Below are 13100 nucleotides of genomic sequence, written 5' to 3'. Positions count from 1 at the left end.
TGAATGGCTTTGAATAACTGTGCTCTTCCTGGCTACATTGTCTCTGTCAGCTACAAAGTCCTTGCACAGTGGATCCATCACTGTGAGGGTTGTGAAGTCCTGTGGAATTCTGCTGTGTGTGTCATTGTGTTTGCTCAGTAGTTGTGCTGAGTAGTAAGCAGAGGATGTTGAATTCAAACCCCTTGAAGAACAGTCATCAACTGAACCTCCAGCTTTAGCTAATCTTGGAGAGGCAATATAGTACTGAAACTGCAAGCTTGGGCTCTGCTGTCAGACATATTGAATTTGATCTTAGATACAGACTAGCTACAGAGGTGCTCCGGGTCGGAATCGACTTGATGGCACATAATAACAACAACACCGCCATCTGCTCTCTGCAGAATTCATTTTTGAGATCAGGGAGATTAATGGATTATTTGGCAATCTTGATTGGGTGACTGACTACCTTCCAGCTATGGAAAAGATGGTTAGAATGAGTTCTCCTTTTTATGAGACAGAGATGGAATTCCAATGAACTCTACACCCTGCTTCATATCAATACGATTAGAGATGACCTTAACCTCAGGTTCAGATGGCAAGCACTCCTGTTTTGCTTGCAGGCATGTAGTACCTAGGCAGCAGAGCTATTGTAGCTATCTACCTAATTTTAGAGTAACTCCACCACTTCCTGTGGGGAAACACTCGCTAGTCGGTGCCAGGCTTAGTTGGGATTCTAGAAATGGACAGAGGAGGACAAGTCTCTGGAGCTTTGGGGCCTGTAGCACCAACTGTGTGGAGCACTGTTTATATGCATAGAATAGGGTTGGATGGATAAGGAACTTGCCCCACAGGGGCATGGACTATGTGACCACCGAGATTGGGAGTGTGTGAGATGAGACTCAGAGAGCTTCCTCTCTACTGGAGGGTCACGGCAGCTTCCTGGAGAGGTCAGAATGACTTTGTCTGACATCTAAGAACAAAGTGCTTGGTCTCCTACAGCACAAGCATACCAGCCTCACCTAGCAGGGACCATGTGCCAATGATGTGCCTCTCTTCATTCTGCTTGGGAGGTTATTTCATGGTCATCATGCAAAGGGGTGGCAAGATCTCCTTAATATTTTTCCTGAAACTTTTAAAAAAGCCTTTATTGTGAATTGAGTGATAGTTTACATGGGAGAACACTGGTTTTGCACTCATTGCATTTCATTTCACTGCAATGATTACAATCCCCTCAATGCATCATCCTTCAACAGTATTTGCTTCTAGTCCCTCTGTTTTTTTTGTGTGTGTTTTTTTGATGTACACAAAAACACTCAGGTGTGGTGCTGTGGATTAATGTGCCAGACTGCAAAACTGTTTGAACTGCAAGGTCGGCAGTTCAAGCTCACCAGCTGCTCCTCAGAAACCCTATACAGGGTCGCTATGGGTCGGAATCAACTTGACGGCACTTAACAACAATAAGAAGCAATCCAAGGGCACATTCTGCAAGCCTGACTCCTGGCCACTAACACAGTCTTTCTCTTTCCATTAGTCTAGAGTCCTCAGATGCCCTATCTCTCCATGCCACCATCTCTGCTTCATCTCTAGTATCGCTGCTTTTCTGTTTAGGGTCCCATATTCCACTTCCATAATATCTTAATTTTTTCCTACACAACAGCTAGTTGGGAGAGCTGTGCTGCCCAGGCCAACTTGGCAGACAGCAGCTAGGTATATGCTTTCCTGGTAGTACACTATGTCTTACGAACACCATTCTCCTCCAAAACCCACCTATCAGTTTGTCGAACTGTGGTGGCTTCCATGTTTCTGTGATGCTGGAAACTATGCCACCTTTTTTTTAAATACTAGCAGCGTATACAGACTAAGACAGACTAGGAAGGAGATGTGGACTGCTTCTGACTGTTTAGACACTGAACATGTTATGAATAGCAGTGAAACACTGTCAGCACCAGAATTGAATACTGAATTGAATTCAGTATTGAATATTGAAACATGATGAACAGCACCAGAATATTGTCAGATATAGTGCTGGAAGATGAGCCCCTCCAGTTGGAAGGTACACAGAATATGACTGTGGAAGAACTACATCTTCAAGGTAGAGTTGACTGTGATGATATGAATGTAGAAAAGCTTTCAGGACCATAATTTGCTGATGGAGCACAACTCAAAATTAGGAGAAACAGCTATAGATATCCTTTAATCACTGGAACATGAAATGTACAGAATACGACTCCAGGAAAATTGGAATTTGCCAAAAAAGGAATTGGAACACATAAAGATTGATATCCTAGGCAATGGTGAGCTGAAGTGGACTGGTATTGGCCATTGTGAATCTGAAAAACACATGGTTTACTATGCCTGAAATGACAAATTGAAGAGGAACGACATCACATTCATTATCAAAAAGAACATTTCGAGATCTTTCTTAAAGCATATTGTTATCTATAATAGGATAAAATCTATACGCCTACAAGGAAGACCAGTAAATACCACAATTATTAAAATTTACACACCAACCACTAAAACCATTGATAAAGAAATTGAAGAATTCTATCAACTTATTCAGTCTGAAATTGATCAAACATGCAATTATGGTGTATTGATAATTACTGGTGATTGAAATGCAAGGATTGGAAATAAAGAAGAAAGATCAGTAGTTGGAAAATATGGCATTGGTGATAGAACTTTGCATGACAGAATTTTGTAAGACTAATGACTTATTCATTGCAAATACTTTTTAAACAACATAAAAGCCGACTCTACACATGGACCTCATCAGATGGCATACACAGAAATCAAATACACTACATTGGCAGGAGTCCTGAGTTAATGCACTAAACTGCAAGGTTGGTTTGAACTGCAAGGTCACTAGTTCAAGCTCACCATCTGCTCCTCAGAAACCCTATACAAGGTCGCTATGAGTTGGAACTGACTCAATAGCATTTAGCAACAACAACAACCATCTGAGGGAAAGATAGTGGAAAAGCTCCATATCATCAGTCAAAACAGCACCAGAGGCAGCCTGTGGAGCAGATTATCAATTGCTTATATGCAAGTTCAGGCTGAAAGGTGAAGAAAATTAAGTCCACGAAAGCCGAAATTTGACCTTGAACATATCCGACCTGAATTTAGAGAACATCTCAATAACAGATTTGATGAATTACACACTAGTGACTAAACACCAAAAACAAGAGTTATGGGATGACATCAAGAACATCATACATGAAGAAAGCAAAAGGTCATTAAGAAGACAAGAAAGAAGGAAAAGACCAAAATGGATGGAAGAGACACTGAAACTTGCTCTCCAGCGTAGAGATGCTAAAGCTAATGGAAATATGAGGAGGTAAAAGAGCTGAACAGAAATATTTGTAGGGCAGCTTGAGAAGACAAAGTTAAGTATTATGAAGTGTGCAAAGACCTGGTGTTAGAAAACCAAAAGAGAAGAATATGCTCAGCATTCCTCAGGCTGAAAGAACTTGATGTACTGAAGGATTCTATGGGCAAAATAGCATCTAAAGACTTGCAATAGTCAAGCTTCAACTTGCTATATTGAAAGATTCTATGGGCAAAATACAATCAAAAGAAGATGGAAAGAATACAGAGTCACTGAACCAAAAAGAAATGACTGATGTTCAACCATTTCAAGAGATAGCATATGAGTGAGAGCCAAAGATGCTGAAGGAAGAAGTCCAAGTTGCACTGAAGGCAGTGGCAAAGATCAAGGCTCCAGGAATTGATGGAATACAAATTGAAATCTTTCAACAAACTAGTGCAGCATTGGAGGCACTCACTCATCTATGCCAATAAATTTGGAAATTTCAGCTAGCTGGCCAACTGATTGGAAGAGATACATAATTGCACCCATTCCAAAGAGAGATGACACAACAGAATGCAGAAATCATCAGACCATATCATTAATATTGCATGCAAGTAAAATTTTGCCAAAGGTAATTTAAAAATGGCAGAAACAGTATATTTACAGGGAACTGTCGGAATCAGATGCGAATGTGGAACAAGAAATATCACTGCTGACATCAACTGGATCTTGGCTGAAAGCAGAGATTACTAGAAAGATGTTTGCCTGTGCACTATTGACTATGCAAAGGCTTTTGAATGTGTGGATCATGACAAGCCATGTACAACATTGCAGAGAATGAGTATTCTGGAACACATAACTGTGCTCATGAGAAACTCGTACATGACTAAGAGGCAGTCATTCAAACATAACAAGAGAACACTGAATGGTTTAAAATCAGGAATGGTATGAGCCAGGGTTGTATTCTTTATACTTATTCAATCTATATGATGAGCAAATAATCCAAGAAGCAAATAATCTGAAGAATGTGGCATCAGGACTTGAGGAAGACTAATCAACAATGATAAGCAGATGATGATACAACCTTGCTTGCTGAAAGCAAAGAGGGCTTGAAATACCTACTTATTGTTGTTGTTGTTAAGTGTCATCAAGTGGGTTCCAACTCATAGTGACCCTGTATTGCATTTCCATTGAGTGGCTGGTGTGTTTGAACTGCTAACATTGCGGTTCAAACCGACCTTACAGTCCAGTGCTTATCCTACAGTACCATCCCAGAACTCTGTAAAATACTTACTAATGAAGATCAGAGACCACAGCCTTCAGTATGGGTTCCACTGTAATGTAAAGAAAACAAAAATCCCCACCACTGGACCAATAAATAACATCATGATAAATGGAGAAAAGATTGACATTGTCAAATCCTTCATTTTGCTTGGATACATTATCAACAATCATGGCAGCAGCAGTCAGGAAATCAAAGATGTATTGCATTAGGCAAATCTGCTCTTTGAAGGGTTCATGAGCAAAGATATCAGTTTGAGGACTAAGGTGCACCTGACCTAAGTTGCAGTATTTTCAGTAGCTTCATATGCATGTTAAAGTTTGACAATGAATAAGGAAGGCCATAAAAGAATTAATGCATTTGAGTTATAGTGTTGGAAAAGAATATTAAAAGTATCATGGAATGCTAGAAGAAAAAACAAATATATGTTGGAAAAACAGCCAGAATGCTCCTTATCATGATAATACTTCGTCTCTCATACTTCAGACATATTATCATGAGGGACCATGAGAAGGACATAATGCTAGGTAAAATGGAGGGTCAGGGAAAAAGAGGATCCCCAAGGAGATGGATTGGCACAGTGGCAGCAGCAATGGGCCCAAGTTTAACGATTGTGAGGATGGCACAGGCCTGGGCGGTGTTTCATTCTGTTGTGCGTAAAGTTGCTATGAGTTGAAACTGATTTGATGGCAACCAACAATAACAACATCCTGATTTTCTTTGGAGGATTTCCTTTTTCCATATTTTATCCCATCTTGGTGAAATAATAGAGCAAGGTAACCTTACCTCCCTTTAAGGAAATTAGGGAGATCTCTAAATTGTCTTCTCATTATTTCTGGTACAAACATGAGTGTTGTACAACCACAAAATAGCCTTTTTCAATTTGGGGACTTTTAACTTTGAGGAGAATAATACAAGGATGGCTGAAACTACTGGAGCGGCCAGCTGAGATAATGAAGCAATTCTTGCTTCTTTGATTGTGTGGCACTGTAGGATAAGCACTCAACTATAAGGTCTGTTTGAACCACAAGGTCAGTGATTGAAATCAACAGCTGCTCCTTGGAAAGCCTTTACTGGGTCACTATGAGTCAGAACCGATTTGACAGCACTTGATAACAAGATTTTCTAAAAATTACCTTGTTCCTTTCAATCTCTGAGTTCCCTCATATTCTTTCAATAAATTAACTTCTCATTTTCATTTGCAAGAGTGAGTTTCTGTTGCTTTTAACAAAACAAACCCAACTAATGTGTCAAATGCTCTCATTCTAATTATCGTAGCAGATGTATTAGTCTAGCATGTAGAGACCAAGCCGACCACCATTTTGTGAGGTAATGCTGTCATGTCCAGTGGTAGGGGTTGCTGATTTACATGGAAATGACTACTCATTCCTCAGATGTGGGAAAGCAAAATTATTCTGGAATCTCACAAATAAGCCTGTAAATTTGCTAGAATCATACAGAAATCTCCTTAGGAAGTAGCAAGGGTAGGGTTGGCTATGTCCCCGAGCCCAGGTGGTAACTGTAAATACAAGTAAATAGTTTCAGTTTTGACTGTCATGAGTACAGCCAACAGTATGGAATTTTTCACCCCCTCACAAGTAGAAAACAGAATTGGACAGACTTCATCCATTAGGCTGAAGTAGATCCTCAGCAGTGTAAATTCTACACACATACAGTTGGATGGCAGCCAAAGATAGAAAATTAGTAAATCTGTAAATATTGGAATTAAGGGTTTTCTAAGGATGAAGGAGTCCTGGTGTGGCACTGTAGGTTAATGCACCGGACTGCAAAGTTGATTTGAACTGCAAGGTCGGCAGTTCAAGCTCACCAGTGTAGTCACTCCTCGGAAACCCTATACAAGTTCACTATGAGTCAGAACCAACTCAACAGCACTTAACAAAAACAAGAAAGGATGAAGGAGTGGGCAAAGGTATAAGCTTATAAGAGACAAATGCATAGGAACACCAAATACGTGGTGAATGACAAAGCAGATGTAGTAATACTGGTTTATGTGTTAGGGGTCAGAGAGTAATATTGGTGTACGTGTTTGGGGCCAGAGAGATAAGAGTAAATGCAGTTGAGTTTGGAACAGTAGGTAGGAGGTACCCCTTCTTAAGTAACTGACCAGAACATTTCTTTATCATATTCAACTTATTTTTATAGGTTAGTCTATTTCTAATGCATGGATGGATTCAGGGTCCGGAACAGAACAAATGAAGCCGTAAAGCAAAAAAACAGAGGTACTAGGGGAATCTTCATTCTTTAAAGGAAACCATTTGTAGAATGACCTTGTGACTCTTTACTATTGCCAAACAGTCTAACCATAAGTCCAGAGAGCTGGGGCTCTTGCATCTATCAGCTCTATGGTCTTAGCTTGTAGCCAATCATGACCTTCAGTTTCATCTACTGAGCAATGGAGAGTAACGTTGCTACTAACCCACCCACTTCATCAGGTTATTGTAAAGGTCAAACAAATCACAAAAGTGCTTTGAGAAAGCAGAAAATACTGTAGAAACCTAAAAAAATTATCAGGATCCTCTCTTCTAAGTTGGAAAAATATTTTATTTGCATCTTCTCTGAAGAATTGAACGTCTTCAGAAAGCATTGGACTCCTGGTGTGGCACTACAGGATTAGCACTGGACTGTAAACCACAAAGTTAGGGGTTCAAATCCACCAGTTGCTCCTCGAAAACCCTATACACAGTAGCTATCAGTTGGAACTGACTGAACAGCAGTGAACAACAACAACAACAGAAAGCATTCGTTTCTAAATTTATACTTTTCACAGACCACTACTAGGAAATAAACTGAATAACTAGCAAACTTTTTTACAAGTGAACTTTAATCTGGCCAGTAAACTAATGCACTGACTTCTGGAAGCCATCACTACGACTTGGGTTGTGTGTTGGGACTATTCTAGTAGCTGTTGTCAGCTCTAGGGCACAGGGGACTCTGGGGTTGTGTTCAGTAGATGCAGTCGCTGTAAGTCACTACTTTTTATGCAGCTTGGTTTTGATTTTGTTATTAGATTTAGCCCGGGCTCTGGATTCAGCGGTGACATTATTCTCCTTATTCTGCACCTCTGAAAAAACAAAAGTAAATAGAATATTACAGTAATTGTGTATTTACTAAGGGTTTTTTAACTTTACAGGGCATTTAAAAAAACGATGTTCTTTCTGAGTAATCCCCTGCAATTATTTGACTCTAAACTGGTTACTGGGATTCAAAATGCGTTTTCCCAATGTTTGTTGTTGTTGTTGCTAAGTGCTGTTGAGTCCATTCCAACTCACAGGGACCCTCTATAGGGTTTCCAAGGTGCAGTTAGTAGGCTTGAACCACAGACTTTGTGGTCATAGTCCAGTACTTATCCTACAGCACCACACCAGGTGTCCCAATGTTTAGATGTGGTTAAATGCTTGATTTCTGGATTCTGGGTTTCTAAGCAATGAGACTCTGTGCTATAGGAGAGAAGAAGAGGAAGAACATTTCTCCTTCCTTCTTATACATATCCCAAACTTGGTGGGGAAAAAAAATGCAAGTCAGTTAGCTGGGACTCCTATTCCATTCCTGTGGTCCTTATCTGTCTCCTTGTCCCTCTCCCTGTAGCCTTCTGTGCACAAGTCCTACACAGACCCAACCCTCACCTCCTGCCATCAAGCCTGCATGTATCTAAAGAGGCTCCATTAGGCCAAGTTTCCCAATCCGAACCCTTCAGACTGTCTGCTGCCAAATTCATCCCACATTTGGTCACCTTTGTCCACACCCTGCATTACTATTAATGTATCCTTCCCAAACCAGATCATGGACAGTCTGAGATCTGAAACTGAGCTATCTTTGAAAACTCCACTGCCAATTTCTTTCTCCACTCACAGCTCTGAACACAATGTTTTGCTAAATAGTAAAAAATATAGACATAAAGATGAAGATAAATGCATCTCCCTCTCTGGTTCTCGCCTAGGTCTTCTTTCTGGCTCAGCATTCACAAGACATCTCTCCCTTGTCCATACCATTTTCCCTCCCTTTGCTGCACTGCATGACTTTCAGGAGAGAAGGAGCTCACTGCACGAGCTCATCCTAATATGGCAATGTCTGAGTGCTCCAGAGTGGTTGTTTTTTTTCAAAGGGGCTGTCCGAACTATCTTAAAGAACATCTAACCTAAGAGTTTACAGGAGACAAAGTTCAGGTCTCCTGCAGGGCATGAGGACTGTCTTGCTTAAGAGCCCAACCCCCTAAGCTTTGCAAGGCTTCTTGTCCTCTACCTCAGAGGCCTCTAAGGGGGATGCCTGGAGGGAGAGAGAAAGGTTTGTCCAGATTATTGTTTATGGGTTGAGGATTAACTGTAGATAGTTATGTTTTTAAAAATGTAATAACTTTTCAGTTCTGGATTTAACCTAATTCCCAAGACATTATGGTAATACACAAAACTGAAGCTCCTGACTTCATATTCAAGTAGCCTCTGCAGTAACACAGCTCTTTGGTATGGTTTCTGTGCTTAATTTTCTGTATTCTACAAAAGATCTAGTTTTCAAATAATCAGAATAAAATGGTGATACTAAATGTGAGAAGGGAACACAGTGGCTCTAGAGCATAAGCCCTGGACTGCAAACCACAAGATCAACGGTGCAAGTCCACCAAGTGCTATTCAGGAGAAAGATGAAGCTTTCTGCTTCTGCAAAGATTTACAGCCTTGAAAATCCTATTCTGGGTCGCTTTGAGCTGGAACAAACTCAACAGCACTTAACAACAAGTGTTAGAGGATGAAATAAAATAACTCGTGAAAACTTATATATATAAGCAAGTAGTCCCTGGGTTATATCCAGTTTAAATTTAAAGACAATTCCTACTTGCCCTTTAATGCTATGTAAGTTTGCCAACACTTTGAAATGGCTAAATCAACAAATTTTTGCAACAAATTCATTACAATCACCGTTTGCAGCACCAAGAACAGATTTCGTTAGTAGCCTAGAGGTTGGCTGTATTCAAACTCCTAACTAAGGGCTGCTGAACTTGGATTAGATAACACTTTTACCAATTCAGAGTGAACAGAATTAGAGCTCACAGACTTCCTTCAAATAGTGTTGATAGCGAAGATTATGAGAAACAGACCAACTTTTTTGCTTTTGATGCCAGGTAGGTGGAGATAAGGAATAACAGAGGAAAACAGAAATAAGATATCTTCCAGGTTCTGCCTCTCATATTAGGAGTTGTCCAGGGAACTCACCACAGATTAAGGATGAAAGCAAAAATTAAAAACTAGTCCCTAACTTTAGATCCAGAGAGGGAGAGGGGCTGTGTGTTGACGACCGGGGGACAGGCTTGTAGTGTATACCCTTTGGTTGGCTGATGATGCATGGAGGGGATTGTAACCATGGCAACAAAATGAATGTAAAACTAATGTTCTCCCATGTAAACAATCACATAATTCACAATAAAACATTAAAGAAAAAACAAAAACTAGTCCCTAGTGTTGGGGATATTGAGAACTGCTTTAGGGCAGATTATAACACTAATTAGAGATAAGAAAATGAAAAGTGAAATTCCTTTTCCGGTAGAATAAATTAGATTGTTATTTATCATAGAAAATCTAATGAATACAAAAATAGAAGATAAAAATACTAAGAAATCTCCATTACCCGCAAATGTCTGTCAATATTTGAGTATATTTCTTTCTGATCCTTTTTCTAGTCTTTAAAAAATTGTGTTATATCCTGTTTCTTGCCCATGATATTTTAACAGGAATTTCAATTGTCACTACAAGCTCGTAAACAAATACAATTTTATAGTTGTATGATAGTCAAGCATGTGACTATAGCATGATTTATGTAATCTTTCTTCCTGGATTGAACAGGTAGATGTTTCTATTTTTTTCTGTTAGATAGACTGATACACTGAAAAACCATGTATATTAAGACTTTTTTCTTCTTCTGTGTTTAGGGCCATTTCCTTAGATTAGATTCTCAAGAATAAAATTACTAGGTCAAAGTCTGTACATGCCTTTAAAGGTATTTCAAACATATTAATCAAATTATTTTCTAAAAGGGTTGTCTTTGTCTACCACAATATTTGCAAAAGTAACCACTTTGCCAATTTTCACCAGCTCTGTGTTCTTTCATTAAAAAAAAAAACTTTGTCAGTTTTGTATGTCAAAATTTTATCCCATATTAGTTATTATTCCACAGGTGTTTGCAATGTGGTTTTCCTTTTGTGAGTTATCTGAATAGATAATAGTGATAAAGTTAAATATGCATGCATTCAGATGAGAAGTATAAAGTAGTAGACCATCACTATAAAGACATTGATGTTCTTCTAAAATATTGTGACCTAGTTATGTAACTTCAGTCAATACAAACCTAAAGAAAGCAAAAACAAAAGGCAAGCCTCACCTTTCTTCAAAGATTTTGAGGAACTTTCTACTTGCTTGACTTCTACGCCTTCTTTGTCTTCTTTGTCATCTTCTTTGTTTTCTTCTGCTTCGTTTTCTTCTGCTTCATTTTCTTCTTCCTCTTCTTCTTCAGACTCCTTCTTTTTAAGTTGCATTAACACATCTTCTAGTTCCCTCTCCAATTCTTTATTTTTTATAAGGGTATAATGAAGTTTTTCATTTACCTCATCAAGCTTCTCTTCTGCCTGCAAGGCTCTGCTTTCAACTTCACTGATGTAGACAAAGACCAGAGAAACAGCAAAATGGAAAGGGTCAAAAACTAAAAAGTCTCTTTAGAAACCCATTATCTAAAAAAAGGTAATGAGATTAGATGAACACATCTAAAGGATACAGAAAAGGGAAGCAGTTAACACCAATGATTGGTCAAGACTGAGGATGTGGAAGCTACTTCAAAGGTTAAGATTATAGTTATACTATGATTTAAGACAACTTATTTATCATTTCTAAGTGAAATCTAACTTTTGAGTATTTGGAATTCTCCTTCAAAAGCTGTTGTTAGGTGTCATTAAGTTGGTTCCAACTCATAGTGACCCTATGTAAAGCAGAACAAAACACTGCCTGGTCAAGTACCATACTCACAAGTGTTGCTATGTTGCAGCTACTGTGCCATTGTTCAGCTACTGTGTAGCCATAATGTTGTGGATCTTACTCTTTTCCTCGGACCCTTTACTTTACCAAGCATATTTCCTTCTTCAGGGACTAGTTCCTCCTGATCACATATCCAAAGTACATGAGACAAAGTCTTGCCATCCTTTCTTGTAAGGAGCGTCTGGCTATACTTCTTTCAAAATACATTTGTTTATTTTCTCAGTCTACAGTACTTTCAATATTCTTCACCAGCACCATAATTCAAAAGCATCATTTCTTCTTCAGTCTTTATTCAACGTCCAGCTTCTGCATGTATATGAGTTGATTGAAAATACTATGACTTATACTAGGTGCATCTTAGTCCTCAAAGTAACATCTTTACTGTTTTAACTTTTTTGTTTTCCTTTTTAATATTTTTGCAACAGATTTTACCCAGTGCAATAAGTCATTTGATCTCATGACTGCTACTTCCATGGGCATTGACTGTGGATGCAAGTAAAATGAAAGCTCCATTTATCATGCGATTGTTTATTAGACCAGTTGTAAGGATTTTTGTTTTAGGTTGAATGCTGTAGTCATTCATCTAAATCAGTAAGTACTTCAAGTCCTCTTCACTTACAGCAAGCAGGTTGTGTTATTTGCATATATACTGAGCCTTCCTCCAATCCTGATGCTGCATTCTTCCGCATAGAGTCTAGCTACTTGGCTTATTTGCTCAGCATACAGATTTAAAATGTGTGGTGAAAGGATACAACACTGACACTCACCTTTTCTAATTTTAAGCCACATAGTGTCCCCTTGTTCTGTTCAAACAATTGCCTCTTGGTCTATGTACAGGCTCTCCATGAGCATATACAAGTGATACAGAATTCCCATTCTTCACAAGATTATCCATAATTTGCTGTGATCCACACAGTTGAATGCCTTTGCATAGTCAATAAAACGCAGGTAAACATCTTCTTTTCAGCCAAGATCCATCTGATATCATCAAGGATATCCCTTGTTCTATGTCCTCTTCTGAAACCAGCTTGAATTTCTGGCAGTTCCCTGTTAATATACTGTTGCAACTCTTTTTGAATTATCTGCAGCAAAATTTTCCTTGTATACAATATTAATGACATTGGCTGATTATTTATTTATTTATTTTTGGATCACCTTTCTTTGAAATAAGCATCAGTATGGACTTCTTCCAGTTGGCTGATCAAGTAGCTGTCTTCCAAACTTCCTGGCATAGACAAGCAATTACCTCCATTTGTTGAAACCTTTCCATTGGTATCCCATCAATTCCTGTTGTTGTTGTTGTTAGGTGCCATCAAGTCGGTACCGACTCATAGAGACCTTATGCACAGAAGAACGAAACACTGCACGATCCTGGGCCAACCTCACTATTGTTGCCATGCTTGAGTCCATCGATGCTGCTACTTGGCCAATCCATCTTTTTGGGGGTCTTCCTCTTTTTCTCTGACCCTCCACCTTACCAAACATGATATCCTTC

At 39.0% G+C, this 13100-nt stretch overlaps 1 protein-coding gene across 1 annotated transcript in view; it reads right to left on the bottom strand.

Moving 5' to 3' along the window:
* Window positions 1-7564: 7564 nt before the first annotated feature.
* Window positions 7565-13100, bottom strand: part of AXDND1 (axonemal dynein light chain domain containing 1) — a 176494-nt gene continuing 170958 nt past the window's right edge. Inside the window, exons 21-22 of the mRNA XM_006867105.1 lie at window positions 11067-11227; window positions 7565-7656 (exon numbers count right to left, since the gene is read on the bottom strand). Of these exons, the coding sequence (XP_006867167.1) occupies window positions 7565-7656; window positions 11067-11227 (253 nt within the window). The remainder of the gene's footprint in view (window positions 7657-11066; window positions 11228-13100) is intronic.

Source organism: Chrysochloris asiatica, unplaced genomic scaffold, assembly GCF_000296735.1.
Source record: "Chrysochloris asiatica unplaced genomic scaffold, ChrAsi1.0 scaffold00100, whole genome shotgun sequence".
NCBI classification, from domain to species: Eukaryota; Metazoa; Chordata; class Mammalia; order Afrosoricida; family Chrysochloridae; genus Chrysochloris; species Chrysochloris asiatica.
Note: the sequence above shows the minus strand (reverse complement) of the source record. Positions and strands in the feature narration are given on the sequence as shown.